Source organism: Pempheris klunzingeri, chromosome 5 (assembly GCF_042242105.1).
Source record: "Pempheris klunzingeri isolate RE-2024b chromosome 5, fPemKlu1.hap1, whole genome shotgun sequence".
NCBI lineage: Eukaryota > Metazoa > Chordata > Actinopteri > Acropomatiformes > Pempheridae > Pempheris > Pempheris klunzingeri.
Genome location: NC_092016.1, coordinates 28,779,982 through 28,800,191, shown reverse-complemented (window position 1 = coordinate 28,800,191; position 20,210 = coordinate 28,779,982). Strand labels below are relative to the sequence as shown.

Below are 20,210 nucleotides of genomic sequence, written 5' to 3'. Positions count from 1 at the left end.
TTCCATTGTCCAGGAGACAGTTGCGTACTTGTCGTGTTAGACAGACTCAGAACACTGAGCAAACCGGTAAACTGAGGTTAGATGTAGTAATGTGCAAGTTGTTAGTTTCACTTTAAGCTTACAAATCTCAGTAAAAAGTGTCCGTCGATGAAGCAGTTTCTCACCGTTTCTTAGGTTTCTCACATTATTCTCAATTGTTGGTATGTAATTGTGTGATCTATTTGCATATTTTTTTTTTATGTTGTAATTTCATCAAGTACTTTGATAGACAGATGATGTCCACATTTCTGTTTAGTGCACCTTTTGCTGCAGGAAGTGTGTATAAGTATATAAAGTATATTCTATAGGGCGGATCTGTTGTCCATTATATTCTAAAAGCAGAGCCACTGCTCATCATCCCAAAGCACCGAATGTCTGTTTAGTCCAGTAATACTGTCTGTGTTTCTCATCTTACAGCTGATTCGGTAGAAGAGGCACAGAAATGGCTAGTAGGACTAGAACTGCTGAGGCAGGAGACCCTGGCAGCTCCAACTCCAGTTCTTATAGAGAGGTAAACACAACGCCCAGTCACACAGTTAATAGCGATAAAGACGAGCCAGTCATTGATCTCTGTGTGTTCTTTTGCTTCCAGTTGGCTCAGGAAGCAGATGTATTCTGTCAATCAGACCAAAACAAACAGGTATGTATCATTTGGTTACTCCCTCACACTGGCTCTGTACGTAAATGATAACATCAATATTGTGTCATATGACTGGTATGATATGACTTGATAATACTTTTTACTGTGCTAATTCTCTGGGGTGGAAACAGTACTTTCTAAACTACTCAAATTTCAATATGTGAGGGAACTTGAAGGATCTCAATCACATCTTTTGTCAACTGGTGAAAACTTTCACTTTTCATTCACTATTAATGATATTATTTTATTTTGACTACAATAAAGAGCACATATATGATTAATGGTAGAAGAAGTTGTACACATGTACGCATGATGCGTGTCCTTCCCAGCATCTCCATGAAGGAGCTGAAGGCTCTGCTTCCTTTGCTCAACTACAAGGCCCCCAGCTCTCGAGTCCTCAAAGACAAATTCCTGGTACTCTTTTTTTCCTTCTGTTCATGTCCTCATCATTGTTGTGTGCAATTCATTTTAATTGATTAATTAGATTTTTTACTTGTCTTGGAAACCTCTTTCTCTCTGGTCTTTAAAACATGACTCCATGATTAAACATACACAACATAGAAATAGGCAACCAGTGGGCTATTAATGTATTCTACAAAGAAAACTGTGTAATTTCTATCATATCAGAGATTACCAATGACTGATTAGTCACAGTCTACATTGGAAATTAGAAACGTTGCAAGTGCTGTCATTGTCTCAATCAGTGCTTTTGTGTTCTGCTTTCACAGGAAGTGGGAGCAAAGAAAGATCGCCTAGACTTTGAGCAGTTTCATAAATTGTACAACCTTATAATGTTTGAACAGAATGAGGTAAGTCTGAATTGATCATATTAAATGATATATACTAACTATTATTGCACGTGTTTGATGTGTTTCCAGCATTTTCATTCATGTTATTTTTTAAACTCAGATACTTGATGAGTTCAAAAAGGAATCATGTGCTTTTATCCTGGGGTGAGCTCCCGTATTTATCATCTTTGCTAAACACTTGATCTCAACACAAACCCTGATGTAAATGAGGGGCAGCTTGTAACGATCATTTGTAGTTTGTCAGCATCGCTTGTCCGTGTATGCTTTTCTTCATACAGTAACACGGATAAACCAGATGCCTCAGCAGTTCTGCTCCATGACTTCCAAAGATTCCTCCTCTACCAGCAAAAGGTAAAATAAGCTACAGTTAATGATTAGTACACCAGACAGGAGAGGTGTTATTCTAAGTTTGTATGTTTTACTCCAACCATTCCCTCAATCCTACTCCCAGTCATTGTATTGTGACAAATACACAGAGCGCTGCGATTTATTAATATACTATTATACTTATGATATACAGATAGCCCTGAAGGTAACGCAGCATATCATTCAGGGCGCTTTAAAGGAAGGCTGTACTTTTGTGTTGTCAGCATAAATATGTAATGATAAGCCATAGCAGCAAATAATGGTGTCCAGTCTCCAGAATTAACCCCTGAGGTACTCCAAACTTAGTTGTGGCCCATGGGGAGACATGATTGAGAACCGGTACAAAGTGATGCAAGAAATTCTGACCTCAAACTTCTGGACCTCGAATAGCCAAATGGCATGATTTAACATACTTCTGCCTCTTACGTCCCCTCATCCCACAGGAATCCTGGGCCAGTGATCTCAATCAGGTCAGAGAACTGATGACCACCTTCATCGACGACACCATGAGAAAAACCAACGACCCCGAGTTCACTGTCAGCGAGGTATTATAGAATGTACAAGGGTGTGACAGACTGTGATACAGTCCATTGTATGGTGAAAGTCCTTTCATTGGCATACTTGTCATCAAGTCAGCCACCTTGGGCCTCAGCACTGCATTTTACACTACATGTAACACTGAGCTAAATTTTGCAGTTCAGTGATTGCAGAATTATTGATTGAAAAAGAATGCTAAAAGTAATGGGACTAATCTCAAGCCTTTCTCCTCCTCTAGTTCCTCAGTTTCCTGTTTTCCAAGGAGAACTCCGTGTGGGATGAGAAGTTTTCGGAGATCAGCAACCTGGACATGAACAACCCTCTGTCCCATTATTGGATCAGCTCCTCACACAACACGTCAGTATGGTTCCACACACACAGGTTCCAAAGACAGAGAGTAGCTGAGCGTCTGTTTACCCGTCTCATTTTGTCTGGGCCTTCCTTGTGTCGTGTTCGTTGATGGCTTCCTCCCCAAGATAGAAAAAACTATTGACCAGTAAGAGCTTTGAGGAGGGATTAAGAATGGGAGTGCCACCTTCCTATACAGCTACCTGACGTGCTGCATTCATGAAAATACCTTGAATTTATTATCAGTAGGAGTAATACACAGCCCATGAAAACAGTTCTAAAATGTCTTCTGTGGTCTGGAGCTCTGTCTTGTCAAAATTGAAAGTACACAATGGAGTTTGCAAAACATGGCTTTTAACAAACATAGACGGTCTATTAGTTCCATTATGGGAAATGTTTTAGATGTTTGGAGAGAAAAGTCAGGATATCAGCCATCAGATGCACATCAGAAAGTATAAAGCCTTTAATTACATATTATACAGTAAAGAAAGCGGTAGCAGATTTCCTGCTAATTAACCAACAACTAAACAGAACCGGAGCATAACCTCCATAGCGGGGGTAACAACACAAGACCAAGACTTAAACTTTCTGAAATGTATATAATCTGTTTTGTATGTTCTTCAACAGCTACCTGACGGGTGATCAGCTTCGTAGCGAGTCATCCACAGAGGCTTATGTACGCTGTCTGCGTCTGGGATGCCGCTGTGTTGAACGTCAGTATATAACAGCCCCTCTGTGATACATGCAGAGTAAAGCTGTGTTCTATGTCACATTTAGCATTTAGCAGTTCCATTACCCAGTACAAAGCAAAAAGATACGTGCTTTATTTTATATCTACAACACCTGTTCTGTGTGTGGTATTGACTCCGTTCAGTGGACTGCTGGGAAGGGCCCGGGGAGCCAATCATCTACCATGGCTGGACCAGGACAACCAAGATCAAGTTTGAGGACGTGGTCAAAGCCATTAATGAACACGCTTTTGTCACATCTAAGTAAGAATCACAAAAGACACTGTTACTATATCTGTGTGTGACTTTTTCACACACATTCTGATTATTCAATCCCCTTCATAGATAGCTGGTCAGGTACTCTTATAGCCGGTGGGGCTGCGTTTGTACTGAGCTACATCCAGGTCTGAATGTCAATGTCAGCTTACTTATTTTTTATTTTATGTAAATTATAATGCTCATGCATTTCTTAAAAAGAAAAAAAAAGATATCAAACATATTCAACGTTTTCCTTTTTTTTTGCACATTCTCAAGTAAAGCTGTTCAACATATCCCTGTTAGTATTGTTATCCCACAGCCATCCATTGTCATTTTGGTCAGACACATCATGATAGCTGTGCCTCTCTCTCTCTCAGCTTCCCTGTGATCCTGTCCATAGAGGAGCATTGCCCCTTAGACCAGCAGCGTCAGATGGCTCGTATCTTCAGAGAAGTGTTTGGAGACAAACTGCTGTCTGAACCTGTGGAGCAGATGGCTGAGCAGCTGCCTTCACCCACTCAGCTACAGGGCAAGATCATACTAAAGGTACTCTGTATGTGTGCGTGTCTTTGTATACATATTGATGTGTCAGTGGAATTGGTATATCAATGAGAAAAGGTTTTGTTTTGTTGTACGTTATCGTTACTAATGACTGTGACTGTGTCCTCTTTGTGCAGCATAAAAAACTCAGCGTGGAGGGAGGAGGAACAAGTAAAGACTTCAGAAAAGGGCAGAAACAGGGAGACCTGGAGATCTGGGACCCTGTAGACGAGGTAATGTTAGGGGGGTCAAATGGGCCGGGTACCAGACACACCTTTAACACCAAGAACACATGCTAACCAGTAATTCTTATCATAAAGCTGACCCGACTGAAGAGTTCACATCACACCATAACATAAAAGGTTCAAGTGCTTTGTATTCAAGCTAGTTCTGGGTCTGTTCACACGAAAAAGGAATAATAACTAAATGTTAAAAGTGAAAATAAGTCTATACATAAGTGTAGGAATGATCTTAGCTTTAAACATGTTGGCATGTTTAACATTTCCATCAGTCTTGGGTGAATGTGTAAAGTAAACATTTTAGTGCTGTTTTGGAACAGTAAATAAAGTAAAGACTCTTCCTGCTACCAAAGCAAAGGAAAGGAAGAAAGCGTGAAGAGGCATGAAGAAAAGAAATGAATGCTTTATGCTTCATTTATGATTTAATGAGCTAATTATTCAGCTGTAATCCCCACTGATAAGACTATTAGTGTGGTAAACTATTTTGCTGGAAGTCCTGTTTTAAACCCAGAGTGGACACATGGTTGTGTCACATTCTTCTTCCTCGCGCTGTTAAGAGACATAATCATGACATAATTACCATGATCATCAAAGGGATTTTGATTTAAACAACCCAATTGTTTTCATTCAAGAAATTGCTCTGACTATTTTCTATTTAATTTTTAGGTGTGATTTTACAAACATTTCCCAGTGATGTCACTGCAGTGTCACAGATTTTTTTGTGATGTGTTAGAGCAACAAACATACTTGTAAATGGTGATTATCCTAACTATATCAGTAGTCTGTAGAGATAGTCTTATACTTTGCTGATCTACAGAGGGAGATAATCGCTGAAACAACCTCAACATTACATGACATTATGAACATATACTTCCTATATGTATGTTTATCTTGTTGGGATTCCCTTGTTGATATAGAGAAATTATTTATTTATTTTTTTTGTCAATTCTGTTGATTGAATTTTACATATAAAAGTAGCAATTACAGTCATACATTCAATAACGTATAGCTATTGTAATTCAAACAATTCAAACAACAAACACCCCCTACCCCCCCACCCTGGCACATATCCCCTCCAAAATAAAAAGTTGATCAGGAGGACAAAATGAATCATCACCACAGGTGAAAAGTAAATATATAAGATAAAAAATAACATAAAATGGGAGAAAAAAAGAAGTAAAGAAAAGAAGAAAAAGAATCAAAAACTACACAGTGCTCAGTCCACAGGAATATGACATGCTGTGTCATTAACATGTGATAAAAAGGGATTCCAGGTCCTTTCAAATTTACTACCAGTACCAGACAGGGTCAGCCTGATTTTCTCAAGTTTAACAAAATATAGCACCTCTTTAATCCATCTTGTATGGGTAGGTGGAACTGCAGATTTCCATTTCAACAATATCAATCTAGAGAAATTATTTATATTTAAACGTCTGCAAGTCATTTCCGAACTGTTGCTCGAAAAGGTCTGAAAAACGAATACATTAAAATCTCTGTAAAGCTCCCTGTGCGAGCACCTTGCTTGCACATATTGCTAAGCATGTAGAATTTCCTTTCTCTTCGGCAGCGGTGGAACAGGCACTACTGCGTGATCTCTGACGACAAGCTGTACTATGCGGAGGAGTACGAGGAAGAGGAAGAAGATCCCAAGAAGGTAAATGGAAAAAAGAGGAAAGGTTTTCATTATTGTCTATTTCAAATCAATCAACTTTCAGTAGCTCATTGTAAAATATCAGAAGTCCAATAAGATCATAAAGAGATTTGATAATTAACAGTAAAGAGTTTTCTTGTCATTCTCAGTACCAGGACCTTTACTATTCAGAGCCGTGGTTTCATGGTCGCATGAAGGAGGGCAGGCAGATAGCTGAGCGAGTGATCTATGATTACTGTACAGAGACCGGAGGAAGAGACGGCACCTTCTTGGTCCGAGGGAGTGATACCTACGCCACAGACTTCACCCTCTCCTTCTGGTACAACCAACCGAAAACTTGAGAACTGTAGCTCTTTGTGTGATATACAGTCCTGTTGCAGGGGCGGCCATTTTTTCTGTTTTGTTTTTTTTTGTTGCTCCCACCCTCGAGCCCACTTTCCTTAATGATTGATTGATTTTTCGTTGTGAATGATGAATGATAATCCAAGATGGGTAAAATGATAATACATGACTGTTTTTATCATATCACAAATGTTTTATCAAATCACTTGATAATTCACCACTATTTTTCATTTCACATGCATCACCTTCATTTTTATCAATTTCATTTTTGTTAATCCCACCCCTTATACAGGTACTACATATAATAAGCCAGTGTTATGTTCCTTTAAAAATGTAAAAGATGACCATCTTTTTCAAGTATAGTTTCAGTCAGGAGCTGAAATGTAGAAAGTCCAAACTGAAGAGGTTTTTTTTTTGCTTTTATTGCTTTTAGGTTAGAAGAATTGTTTTAACATATATCTGCATGTGTTTCAGGCGCAGTGGGAGGGTCCAGCACATTCGTATTCGCTCAGGTTCAGAAGGGGGACACACTTATTTCTTCCTTACACCAAACCTGCACTTTCCGAGTGTGTATGCCCTGATCCAGCACTACGGAGAAAGCCCACTGCGATGCCAAGACTTTGAACTTCGCCTCAGTGATGCTGTGCCGCAGCCCAACCCGCATCTGAATGAAGGGTTTGTCTTATATGAACAAAACATGAGTCTAAAACATCACAGGGGACTGGATGTACATGCTTAAAATCATTATGAAATGTGAGATAGTGATAGGTTATGAAACCCTAATGTGATTTTTTTCCGTAAATTCTATGTATTACGTTACAGATAGGGAGCATTTTTATCATATCATCAACCTCTGCTGTCTAAAAACATCTATAACATTCTGTCTTCTCTGTCTTACTCTCTCTGTCTTACAGCTATTTGACTTGCCATGGTGTGCTTTAACTTGTGATGGTCTAGGGCTCATAGAAAATGATGTTCATTAAAAGAGTGCTCCACTGATGTAGAATTACGCTCATATAACACCGTTGTACTCATAATGGCCTTCTCTGCAGCAGAAACAGATACATCGGCTTTTAAATTCCATGCATTTCTCTTACTCATCATCTGCCGCCTACATTACCCACAAAGCAACTTGCTGCCAACAAATTGTTAGGATATTCGCGCCTGTTATTCTAGTAGCTGCTAATTTAGCCTCAAGCTGCTAGCCATCAAACTTCAAGTGATATCACCTGAGACAATTTAGCAGACTTAACACAACTGTAGTACTCCCCACGTGCATGCAGAAACATATTTTTAGTGCAACAAGCATGTGCATTATCCAAACCTGCAACAAGCTCAACTGCTGAAGACCTGGTCAAAACTGCAACACTGGAAGAAAAAAAACTTAAACACACATCTAATATGTGTGGGCTGAACATCACTTACACACATGATGCATATGTGTATCCTGTCTGTCCTCAGAATGTGCAGCTGTCAGTAGTTTATCTGCAGAGTTTTGTTTTGGGCCCTTTGGCTTTATTAGACATTTGAAAGAGCATACAGCAAGCATGCAGCAAAGGGCCACAGAATCAGACATTCAGAGCATCAGTTTGACCTCCTTACCTCCATGGGTCAATCATGGGTTAATCATGGGTTAATCATGGGTTAATCGTGGGTTAATCATGGGTTAATCATAGGTTAATCATAGGTTAATCGTGGGTTAATCATGGGTTAATCGTGGGTTAATCGTGGGTTAATCATGGGTTAATCGTGGGTTAATCATGGGTTAATCATGGATTAATCATAGGTTAATAGTGGGTTAATAGTGGGTTAATCATGGGTTAATCATGGGTTAATCGTGGGTTAATCGTGGGTTAATCGTGGGTTAATCATAGGTTAATCATGGCTTAATCATGGGTTAATCGTGGGTTAATCATGGGTTAATCATGGGTTAATCGTGGGTTAATCATAGGTTAATCGTGGGTTAATCATAGGTTAATCATAGGTTAATCATGGGTTAATCATGGGTTAATCATGGGTTAATCATAGGTTAATCGTGGGTTAATCGTGGGTTAGTCGTAGGTTAATCATGGGTTAATCATAGGTTAATCGTGGGTTAATCGTGGGTTAATCATGGGTTAATCATGGGTTAATCATGGGTTAATCATAGGTTAATCGTGGGTTAATCATGGGTTAATCATAGGTTAATCATGGGTTAATCATGGGTTAATCATGGGCTAATCATGTGTTAATCATAGGTTAATCGTGGGTTAATCGTAGGTTAATCATGGGCTAATCATGGGTTAATCATGGGTTAATCGTAGGTTAATCGTGGGTTAATCGTGGGTTAATCGTAGGTTAATCGTGGGTTAATCGTGGGTTAATCATGGATTAATCATAGGTTAATCGTGGGTTAATCATGGGTTAATCATAGGTTAATCGTGGGTTAATCATGGGTTAATCATAGGTTAATCGTGGGTTAATCATGGGTTAATCGTGGGTTAATCATGGGTTAATCATAGGTTAATTGTGGGTTAATCATGGGTTGGTTTGCACAAGAGAACACAGACATTGCACATACACAAATTAAGTAAACACTGGATTTATGGGCAAAAAGCCTCCAGCAGTGTAAAAACCAGAGCACACTTTTAGATGGTTTGGGACTATTTTTATTTGCTATAGCCAGTTATGTTGAGCATCTTTTATGTGAAGTGAAGGCACACAACCACGTCAGAATACTCAGGTAGAAAACCAGATATATATTTGTTCTTCAAATGTACTATATTTTTCATACTTGAACTCTAACAGAAGAATGCACCCACACGTGCATGAACAGAAACTGTTAAAGTTATCTTCATTAGAAATTATTTAAAAAGGTCAAATTCACTCTGTCCAGCAGTGTGACTGCAGCTAATTACTTGACCTGTAAATAGACTTTGAAAAATTGCATCCCCTTTTAGGCCACTAAAGGAGAGGAACTACGTTATGTTTCTTTTGTTTTTTTAATGCCACACTTACAGTATATAAACACATGGTGTGAGGTACAAGACAAAGCGTGTAACAAGGCTTGTGTTATTGAATCTTAAATGAGGCTTTTATTCTTCTGGAACATTACTACTTTGACGTTTTCAATGAGGTTCTTAAGTTGCTGGGCAATATGTTTTCACTTTAAATTTTAAAACATCTACAGAAGCATACTGCTTTCCCTTCACTCTTCCTCACTTCTTCCTCACTTCATTTTGAACCCATTTCAATATGTGGATAAACACCTGTTTTGCCATAACAGCATACTGTAGTGTCATCTGACACATACCATTCACAGGACTAAATACGTGTGGGGTATATGTATATAAACATATATATATATATACACAGACAGAGAATCACACACACATAATGTTACTGTCCTTGTGTGTGTGTGTGTGTTGTACAGGTGGTTCTACAGTAACCTGAGCAGAGGTCAGGCTGAGGATTACCTGCTGAGGATTCCCAGAGATGGAGCTTTCCTCATCCGACAGAGAGAGGGAGAACCAGACTCCTTTGCCATCACATTTAGGTGCAGTGACACTTATGACTTTATTTCTCTTTGCCTACTTGTGTACTACTTACTACTTATGTATTTTTTATTGATCAAGTTCTCTCTCTTTCAGAGGAGATGGTAAGGTGAAACACTGCCGGATCCAGAAGGAGGGCAGCATGTACCTGCTAGGAACCACTACGGAGTTTGAGAGCCTGGTGGATCTGGTCAGCTACTTCAGGAAGAAGCCGCTGTATCGCAAGATCAAGCTACGTTACCCGGTCACCCCGAAGCTGGTGGACCGCTTCAGCAAAGTGAGTGACTGTAGGAGACATGCAGAGATCAGACAAGATGTTCAGGAAATTCTGTCATTTTAGCACTATTCGAAATGTTACGGTAATCCATCCAATAGTTGCAGAGATATTTCAATCTGACAGACTCACTCACCTAATAGTGTGTTGTGCTTCACAGGAGAGAGACTGTGCCTCTCTGTACGACGTGAAGACGTATGTGGAACCCAACGAGATTGAGCCCTCACTGGTGTGTACACATTAGTGTACTCCATCAACTTCAGCTGTCTGTCATTTTGTGCAGTTTTCTTTGATACATGCATTCATGATTGTGTGTGTTTGTTTCCTTTAGCCTCAAAGTACAGTTAGGGCCGTATACAGCTATCAGGCTAAAAGACACGATGAGCTCAGCTTCAGTAAAGGAACTTTGATACACAATGTGTCAAAGGAGAATGATGGCTGGTGAGTCCACGCACATGTATGAACAGCAGCAGTCTATGTCAAGGACTCGTGATCAGTGACGCTGCATATATTTGGCCCGCATGGCCTCACAAAGAACAGAGAAGACTGTGCATTGTTCTCCTATTTCTGTTCACTACAGGTGGAGAGGTGACCATGGCGGAAAGTTGCAGCTGTTATTCCCATCTAACTATGTAGAGGAAGTGTCCAACAACACCAAACCTGAGACCAAACAGCAGGTAAAGATGAGAGTTTAGGTCACTGTTTGACTTGAGGTTAATCAGCATAGAGACTGACTGAAAATAATGTCTTTGTGTGTGACTTGTCTTTAAACAGGACATGGAAGACAACCCGCTAGGTGAACTGTGTAAAGGTGTTGTGGACATCTTCAAATGCAACATCCAAAACTGTGAGTTATTGTAGTGTCATGCCCCTAAGGTTGAGTTCAGACTTACGTTTTTGCTATCCTTCGTACACTGTTGTTACTTTTCCTAGTAGTTGAATTGGCAACGCCTGCAAACAAACAAAAAACTCAAATAAATCTGATTTTGTTCAACAAACAAGTCTAAAGCCATTTCATCTAGTATATTGTTCATGACCCTTTTGAAATAAGAAGAGAAAAACTCTTCTTCTTCCCTTTGCTGGCACATTGCTTCATTTCCTGGCACTACTACCACAATCTGTGCATCAGCAGAGTAGCATAAAAAGATTGGCAGGAGTGTGTATCGCAGCATCCGTGTGCTTGTAATAGTACTACAGAGTTTGCCTTTTTGTTTTATGCACATGAACCTGCAACCTGGTCATCAAAGCATTCTCCACTCCCCCAAAGGATTTAAAGACTTTTAAACCTTTAGACCTTTAAAGGTGTTTTGGCAATTTGCCTTTAATAGATAGTGCAGGTCACAGTGGAGATGCAGACAGGACCAGTATATTTCAACCTGTTTAACTTCCCATAAATGTGGCCATTGTGACGCTATGGGTCATGTTAACTTTGCATTTACCACCACTTTCGAGGAGAAGTGGACTTGCACAGAACAACATATAATGCGGCGTGCAAGCCTCCCACAGCTTAAAGGAATCACCACTATAGTCAACTCTCATATGCTGAGCATAATCAAGAACAACAAATGGGGTTAGCCAGTTATCCCATTTTCCCATTTCCAGCTATCTATTCCCAGATTAAAGAATTAGGTCTTTACCTTTGGACCGCTGCTCATGCTGCAGTCATGAATTTTGCTGTCTATGGTTTCATCTGTCAAGAAATTGAATCCCATTCGGGATTCGAATTTGCATTGCCTGTTAAAAGTTTCGTATCCTTTCTCTAATCCATCTTCATTGTGCTTTCCTTGTTTCTAGTGAAGAATGGTAAAAATGGGAAGCCCCACGTGTTGACCCTGCAGGACATGGAGCAGGACAGTCTGCAGTTTGACCTGGCAGCAGGCTCTCTGGAGGAGTTATTTGAATGGTACCAGGTGGCCTGGGACATTACTCAGAGAGAAATGAACAAGCAGTACAACAGGGAACAAGAGGTTAGTACATCAGTATATCATGGCGTGTTAAATATGTAGTGGTTAAACCCTCATGGGGACATCGAAACCATGTTGTAACACAAGTTATGCAATTTGGCTCTAAATATTTTGGGAACCATTTTTTTCTGTGGGACCTCAGTGGTTTGACTGTCTTTACATCTTCATCTTATTTAACTGTTGCTCTGACTTATCCGTGTCTCGTTCTGCCCCTTCAGTTGCCAGGTATATATTGTAGATTCTTCAAAGTAGCCACAAAGTGGAGGCCAGGTGATCTGATGCAGCACTCCATCACTTTTCTTGGTCAGATTGCCCTTACGTAGCGTGGAGGTGTGTTTGGGCTCATTGTCCTGTTGGAAAACAAACGATGGTTCCCACTAACCAGACTGGATGGCGTGTCGCTGCAGAATGCTGCGGTAGCCCTGCTGCTTAAGTGTGCCTTGAATTTTGAATAAATCACCAACAGTGATTTACACACCACACGTCTAGAAACCATCCGCTCAGCTGTTCTGTGTCTCATAAAGACGGTGTGTGTGTGTGTGTGTGTGTGTGTGTGGGGGGGGGGGGTTGTGGCTTCTTTGCAGCAATTTAACCATGAAGTCCTGATTCACTCCTCCTCTCTTCTGAACGTGGGCTCTAATCTGAGGCGCTGTTAATTTGTGGTTTCTGAGGCTGGTAACTGCAATGAACGTATCCTCTGTAGCAGAGGTAGCTCACGGTCTTTCTTTCCTCGGGCGACTCTCATGAGAGCATTTGATGGAAACACTCAAGGTTCTTGTTGAGTGGTTCTTCAGTGGTCATAATATGGTTTAGAACAGTAGAACTGTGTGCCAACCCTTCCTCTGCACAACACCACTGATGGTCTCAAACACATGAAGAAGGCAAGAAATTCCAAAAATGAAGTCATAAAGGCGAAAAAGATATAAGATATAAAACATATTCTGGTTTGTGTAACACATTTTTGTTTATTAAATAGTTCCATATGTGTTCCTTCATAGCTACGATGTCTTCAGTATTAATCTACAATGTAGAAAATAATAAAAATAAAGAAAGACCACCACACACACACACACACACACACACACACTGGTCTGTCAGTAGCACTATACAAACAGGAAGTGGTTTATTTTCTCTTCAAACTCAGATCAGACAGCAGGAGGAAGTGGAGAAGAAGGCAGAAGTTGCCATGGAGATGTCGGACTTGGTGGTCTACTGTCAGCCACGCAGCAAGGAGAAGGACCGCTTCGGTAAACACATGCAGATGCGCTTACTGAACACAAAGGCCTGTGAAGAGAAGCTCGATGATAGTGTGGCAAGGTCCTGCACTGACAAACCTTACCACAGCAAGACAGTGGAAATATATATACTGTGTTAAGTTGGAGAGCAAGCTAGCTTTAGCATGACAGAAAATGTCTAAATACATATACACATCAGAGCTAAGTGTATTTACCAAAATTTAAACAATGAAATATGAAATACTCAAAGAAATGTTTTATTCTCTCCATTGTATTAACAAACGTAATACATTGCCATGAAGGTGACCAGTGACAAAATAGGCAGTGAAACTACAGGTTTTTTTTTTTAATCCAAATATATTGTAAAACTGTGAAAATGTTCTTTGATTCATATTTCATCTGCAGTATGTAGTTTGATCAAGATCAATTTGATAGTTAGTCAGGAAAGTCAGGAGTTCAGCTGTAATGGAGAAATGCAGACACATGCACCCGTTGCCTCCATCATGCATTCTACAGCAGCACCTCCTGCTCGTAGAGGAAAAACTGACTGCTTTGACCTGAGGCACCTCACCTCTACTTTTACTCTTCTTACACCACAACTCAAAATGACTCAACAAACAGGATGTGACCAAAGAGAAAGACCTAAACACTCGGCAGCTTCCTGTGTTACGCCAGTCTGAATTTGGAAATGCACTGAATACATGACCTACATCCACATCACAGTGTTAGTCTGTAAAGTCTTAACCTCTGCTGATCTAGTACGTTTGTCACATATTTATCAGTTATTTGCACAAACCACCTGCTACTACAATATAATTAGTATAGGCTATGTGGCATCTAGAATATAGTTTCAAGGTGAGGTTGTGTGATAGTTAAAGCACAGTCCACAGGCTCATCAGATGGGCACCCTTTCAAAATCTTGTGTTTTGTTGAGTTGGACCTATGACGACAACTGCCCAAACATCACCAGCTAGCACCATCAGCTGAAAAATGTTAACTAGAAATAACTAACAACATGATAAGCTAAAGATAGTCAATGCAACCACAAAGTACCCACAGTTTCTGTGCAGTTTTCTTTCTGCTGTTATCAACTTATACAGCCTGAAATGATGATAAACTGACTCTGGACCTCCCAAATCACTGCTCCTGTCTCTGTTTCTAGACAGCTACAGCTACAAAGAGATCCGCTCCTTCGTCGAGAACAAAATGCCAGGAAAAAGCCGCACCAAGGACTTCCTGCAGTACAACCGGAAGGCTCTCAGTCGGATCTACCCCAAGGGCCAGCGTGTGGAGTCTTCCAACTATGACCCTTATCCACTGTGGGCTGTTGGCTGTCACATGGTGGCTCTCAATTTCCAAACTGCAGGTACAGTAATTTATCTGGTCTGAGTAGCCATAACTTATATCTGTCTAAATGTCCATGTAGTAGATACCCATGAACTCTATGGGGGTTCATTTTTTTTTATCTGTTTATATCTGTATCGAGGTGTTTTCATGATCACATGGGTGTTCTGTGCCCGATTTTTCAGAAATGACAATCATGGCATCACTGTATTGTGTTCTTCACTGTATGAGTTGAGGCAACATCCACTATCCATATATAATATAATATAATATAATATAATATAATATAATATAATATAATATAATACAATACAATACCATACAGTATAATATAATATAATATAATATAATATAATGATGGCTCTTCTAATCAAGTGTCCCAATAAGTCACAGAGCTCAATGAATTCAGCCATCATTCATTTTATTATTTGCACCTGGCACATGTCAGAATGTGTGAAACAGGCCCATGGCAGCACAACAGTAGCTCGGGTTCTAACCAAATGTAAAATGTAACCAAACTTCAGTGAAAGAAAATTTGACAGAATACTTGTTTCCATCCATCATCGTTATGTGATTATGAGGAGTTGGTTCATTAAGATAAGCAATAGGTAAGCACCAAATCTCCAGTCAGGTGTCATTGTAGAAGAAAAGGGTGCAACGAGATGACGTAATGTAAAGAGCACCTGTTAGACCTCAAACAATGTAGAAACACATTGGAAATGAGGCTTTTCTGTTTGTTTCATGTCAGCTTGAGAAGGGTTACAGTCTCCTCTTCACTCCACATAGATCTGCTCTTTTATCTGACACTGTTTTCTCTCTTCAGTGGATGTTGAGGTCAACTTTTTGCAATATTTTAAGATTTCTTTTTCAAATTTTCTAAATTTTCTCTCTGTTTTGTTTTTTTTCTACATTTGCACATTTGAATTAAATTGACTGGAGATTGATGATCTTACCTTACCTTGTGGGCAAATGTGGAATGGCCTGGTGTGGAGACTTTCATGAAAATGCAAGCCAAGGGGGAGAGCTTGAGTTGGGAGGCAGAGCAGACCGTACTTTACTACCTTAGTGTTTTATCTGGATTAATGTTATCAGCTATAGTAACCAGTTTACTTCCATCATCCTTTCTGGAGGAGTAATTTCACCACTTGCTGCCCAAAGGCTTGGTAGAACTGTGCCCTCTGTGTTCATCTGTCTAGTAGAGAAGCATATCGTTTGTGTTTGTCCACCCAGATAAATACACCCAGTTGAACAGCGCCCTCTTCAGTCTGAATGGACGCACAGGCTACGTGCTGCAGCCAGAGCTTATGCGCTATGACAGCTACGACCCTCAGCAGGAGAAGAAGGTGGTCAAGTACAACATTGTGGTTAGGGTACGTGTTCACACAATCATGCACACTTTTAAGAAGAACTCATACATCTCCAACATTCTGGATGAATAGAAACACGCTAATATTTTGCTCATTGGTCCAGAGAGAAATGTGTAACTGCAGTTCTCATCTGCAGGTTATTGCTGCCAGGCATCTTCCTAAACCCGGCCGCAGCATCGCCAGTCCATTTGTGGAGATTGAGCTGTGTGGACACACAGAAGAGAGGTTTAAGACCATCGTCTATCGTAAGAAAAAAGGGAAACGGGGAGGGGGAAAGTCAAAGGTACATGACGGAAAGAGGAAGAAATGAGAGATTCTTTGTGATCACATGAACACTGAACACTATTATGTCGGTCGCAGGTGATAATGGTCTGAACCCGGTGTGGAAAGCCCCAGCAGAGCCTGTCGTCTTTACCGTGTATGAGCCTGAACTCACCTACCTGCGCTTTGTGGTCAACGAGGAGGACATGTTCTCGGATCCTAATTTTCTAGCTCAGGCCACGTTTCCTGTCAAAGGAATCCGCTCAGGTGGGAACACACACATACAGTCAGAGCGGCAGAGCTGTGAGTGACGAGTAAAGTCAAAGGATGTCAAATATTCCTACCTTCATTTGAAACACAGTGTGAATACTTTCACCCCAGCAATGTACACACTATATAGTATCACCTCCAGCTGTTTTTAAAAGAATGCAACAGTGTTTTGGAATTTTATTTCAGTATCTTCCACTGGTTTCACTACAGTATAAAAATCAACTGTAGAAACTTGCACGAAATAGTTAATTCATTGAAGTTCTGCTGCAAAATGAATAAGCATTCTGTATTATGACACAACAATAATATAACTTTGGCTTTGACAGTAAAAGCAGGCAGACATTCTGCATTCATATCTTAAGCAAGTCTAGTTTGATGAAGGGTGTAGCTTTGTGAGGGCCGCTGCTCATGAAGCTTGATTTTGTCCCGAGCAAATGGTAATGTTGAAAGTCGACGCTGATGAACACATCAACATTGTATGACATCTATTTTTAATGCTATTGTTGTGGTATGATAGTTAAAAGGTGCATATTCTAAATTTAATTTGTTTTTCATCATATTAACACAAGTTTACTGACACAGCAAACGTGGAGCAGGATAGTAGCCCAGCGTGTAGTCTGCAGGGTGCCTGATGAATGCTAAATGAATGTAAAAGTGTGAGTGTGACAGGACAGCGGGGGGCCCACAGTTCCCTTTCGTCCTGGGGCCACTGAGCAGGTTTATCTGGATGGGATTTGACAGGCTGTTTGCACGCGGAGCTGATTGCATGTTTCTGGTTTCAACAGGTTATCGCTCTATACCTCTAAAGAACGGCTACAGTGAAAACTTAGAGTTAGCTTCTCTGCTGGTCTACATCAATGTACAGCCCGCAGGGGTGAGTAAGCACACACACACACACACACACACAGATCGCACGTCAATGTTTATTATACATACATTTGCAATGGAGGTGTTCTGTGATTGTGATCCTTTTGAGTCCTGTCACTCAGAAAGCAGAGGAGGAGCTGTACTCCTCCTCCAGCCAGTTGAAGAAAAAGCAGGCTGAGCTCAGCAGTGAACCTTTCCTGTACGACACACACACCAATCTTCAGCGCTCCGCCCCGCCTCGCCAACACAACCACCTCATGAGAGAGTTCAGCACCACCGAGAAACAGAGGTTAGCCTCAGACTCGCAGGGAGTAAACTAGGTGGATCGATGAAATCAAACGTGTTAAGTCCCTAATTATTTCTTTTCTTTGTGTCTCAGGACAAAAGAAAAGAAGATAAACAACAGTAAGTTCTACTCCTGAAGACTCAGCAGGATCTCACCTGTCCATATATTACCTACCTGAGTGGTGGAGAATTATAGACTACTAAGTTAATATCACCTCTCTGCTCAATCAGTGATTTGTTAGGATTCGTGTTTTCCAATCGTGTTATTTTTTTTCATTTTCATAACAAAAATGTGAAAAATCCAATCCTGCCCTGTTTAATTAAGATAAAAAAAAACTTGTAGTCTTTAAATTTTCTCAAGTTCCTTAATTTTTCAATTCCTCTAAAACCTTCCAGGAAATGTAGGAAACCAATAAGTCTGAGGGAGGATGAATCATTCAAAGACAAATATGATGTGGAGTTTTGACATTTTGTCTGCGGGATCCCTGCAGAAGTGTAGTTGTTGACAATTCAGCATTCAGTCTGTAATCAAACTGCATCATGTTCGAGGTGGGAAACACTGATATTTATTTTCAGTCAAGGAGGACTGTCCTCTAACTGAAATAATCGTTTCACTGCAGTACAGCAGGTTGTTCTTCTGCCAGGGAGCTTGTGTTGAATTAATCTCTTTTATGTCCATTTTCAAATACTCCTGAGTTTAAATCAACTGAGCGTGACACACCGTGTGTGAGTCTGATGACATAGAAAAGTTGTTTTGCTGTGTATTTTCATCAGTGTGACGTTTTATCTCTGTGGTAATGTGCTGTATCTTTGAAAGTCAGATTCATGAAAACGTGACTTAATCCAGTGTGATGAGAACATGTCATGTATTTCTTTGAAGCATAATGATGTTTATAGCTTTCCATTAATCCTCTGACTTTCGAATGAATTGAGTCAATAAATTAATGAACCATGCCTGACATCTCTGTTCTATCCTTCTATTTGCCTAAAGCTGTGTAGGATTTTAAGGGCTAATAATTTAGCAGGCTGTCCAAAGACTTGGCGTGGCGCAATATCCATATATTTTATTGTATTTCACTGTGGTTTTGAGCTGTATTAATTTCTGTGTGATGTAAATGTGTATCACTGAAAAAAAAAACACTTCTGGTGGAAAAAGTGTCAAATACAAAAAACAAAGTTGGCTACGGAAGTAAAACAGGACATCAGGAGTAAGCTATCTGCCCTGCCACTTTTTAAAGTAGGGCAGTGGGACACCACCTGGCACTTTCCTCGTGCAGTACCTATAAAAACTGTAAAAAAAAATAGGTCCAGCTTCACTCCAAAGTTTGTTAGGCTGATCAATCATCCGGTCCTGCATATTTCCATCTGAGACACTGTGATCAGGCCACAATCTCCCCTGAAGGCATGGATTTGAATCCTACTTGTGATAGTGCCTTAAGTGGTCAGGAAGACTAGAAAGTCACTATATCACTACAGTCCATAGTCCACAGATTAGTTTTGGACTGAAGCTGAACCTAGCGACACCTGTGATGGTACACACCCGACTTATCAACAACTTGTTCCGTATTTCTACCATTAACAGCACATTGGTTTGATTTACATTTCACTTTTTAATTCAATTAAATTGATGCAAGGTAACATGGTAAATCTGCCCTCTAACAGCAGGGATTTGGACTTGTAATAGCGGATATTCCAATACACAGTATGTCAAATTGCAGTATGCCAAACACACTAGGATGTTCTACTGTCTATCGATCATCTGACAGGACTGCAATGGCATGAGCGGGAGGGTAAGAGTTAAAGGTGCCGTGTTATGTCCCAATTATACCTATACTGCATGCAAAAGGAAAAACCGTGGCATGTGGAATGAAGTGCTAGAGACTGCAATGCATGCTCATATTCACACCTACGGGCATACTGAACCTGAACAGCATGAGGAGCCAAGGAGGAGGTAACAGCCAACGATACGTTAAACCAAAAAGCAAGTAAGTAGATATTAAGCAGCCTTTATAACCTAAAGAAATAAGTAAGTTTCCATTTTTGTTCATTTTCTGCATATCTCTCCATTTTGTAGTTTTCTAATCTATATTTATGTTTCATGACTTTGTGATCACATGAACACTGCTGTTTGCTCCCCCAAAAATCAATTTCCAAATCATCTTTAAGAACCATGACATAGAGACTGGCTGGGCGGCTGCCTAGACGTCGTTGAAGCATTACTGCAGTAATTGTGGTGATCGCTGGAGTTTCATGTCTCTATAATAATGACTTACAATGTATATATTTGACTTGTTGAAAGATCAAACACAGAAA

General features: G+C 40.2%; 1 protein-coding gene across 1 annotated transcript in view; it reads left to right on the top strand.

The window, feature by feature from the left end:
• Positions 1-18,851, top strand: part of plcg2 (phospholipase C, gamma 2) — a 30,156-nt gene extending 11,305 nt beyond the window's left edge. Inside the window, exons 4-33 of the mRNA XM_070830261.1 lie at positions 457-550; positions 632-679; positions 1,009-1,093; positions 1,408-1,488; positions 1,589-1,632; positions 1,767-1,839; positions 2,298-2,399; positions 2,630-2,748; positions 3,367-3,452; positions 3,614-3,731; positions 4,103-4,271; positions 4,403-4,498; positions 6,072-6,158; positions 6,305-6,474; positions 6,972-7,172; positions 9,910-10,032; positions 10,127-10,307; positions 10,465-10,533; positions 10,636-10,745; positions 10,885-10,981; positions 11,079-11,151; positions 12,099-12,271; positions 13,413-13,515; positions 14,666-14,869; positions 16,078-16,217; positions 16,351-16,459; positions 16,575-16,742; positions 17,531-17,619; positions 17,735-17,901; positions 17,992-18,851. Coding sequence (XP_070686362.1) covers positions 457-550; positions 632-679; positions 1,009-1,093; positions 1,408-1,488; positions 1,589-1,632; positions 1,767-1,839; positions 2,298-2,399; positions 2,630-2,748; positions 3,367-3,452; positions 3,614-3,731; positions 4,103-4,271; positions 4,403-4,498; positions 6,072-6,158; positions 6,305-6,474; positions 6,972-7,172; positions 9,910-10,032; positions 10,127-10,307; positions 10,465-10,533; positions 10,636-10,745; positions 10,885-10,981; positions 11,079-11,151; positions 12,099-12,271; positions 13,413-13,515; positions 14,666-14,869; positions 16,078-16,217; positions 16,351-16,459; positions 16,575-16,742; positions 17,531-17,619; positions 17,735-17,901; positions 17,992-18,034 — 3,422 coding nt within the window. The 3' untranslated portion in view covers positions 18,035-18,851. The remainder of the gene's footprint in view (positions 1-456; positions 551-631; positions 680-1,008; positions 1,094-1,407; positions 1,489-1,588; positions 1,633-1,766; positions 1,840-2,297; positions 2,400-2,629; positions 2,749-3,366; positions 3,453-3,613; positions 3,732-4,102; positions 4,272-4,402; positions 4,499-6,071; positions 6,159-6,304; positions 6,475-6,971; positions 7,173-9,909; positions 10,033-10,126; positions 10,308-10,464; positions 10,534-10,635; positions 10,746-10,884; positions 10,982-11,078; positions 11,152-12,098; positions 12,272-13,412; positions 13,516-14,665; positions 14,870-16,077; positions 16,218-16,350; positions 16,460-16,574; positions 16,743-17,530; positions 17,620-17,734; positions 17,902-17,991) is intronic.
• Positions 18,852-20,210: the final 1,359 nt, after the last annotated feature.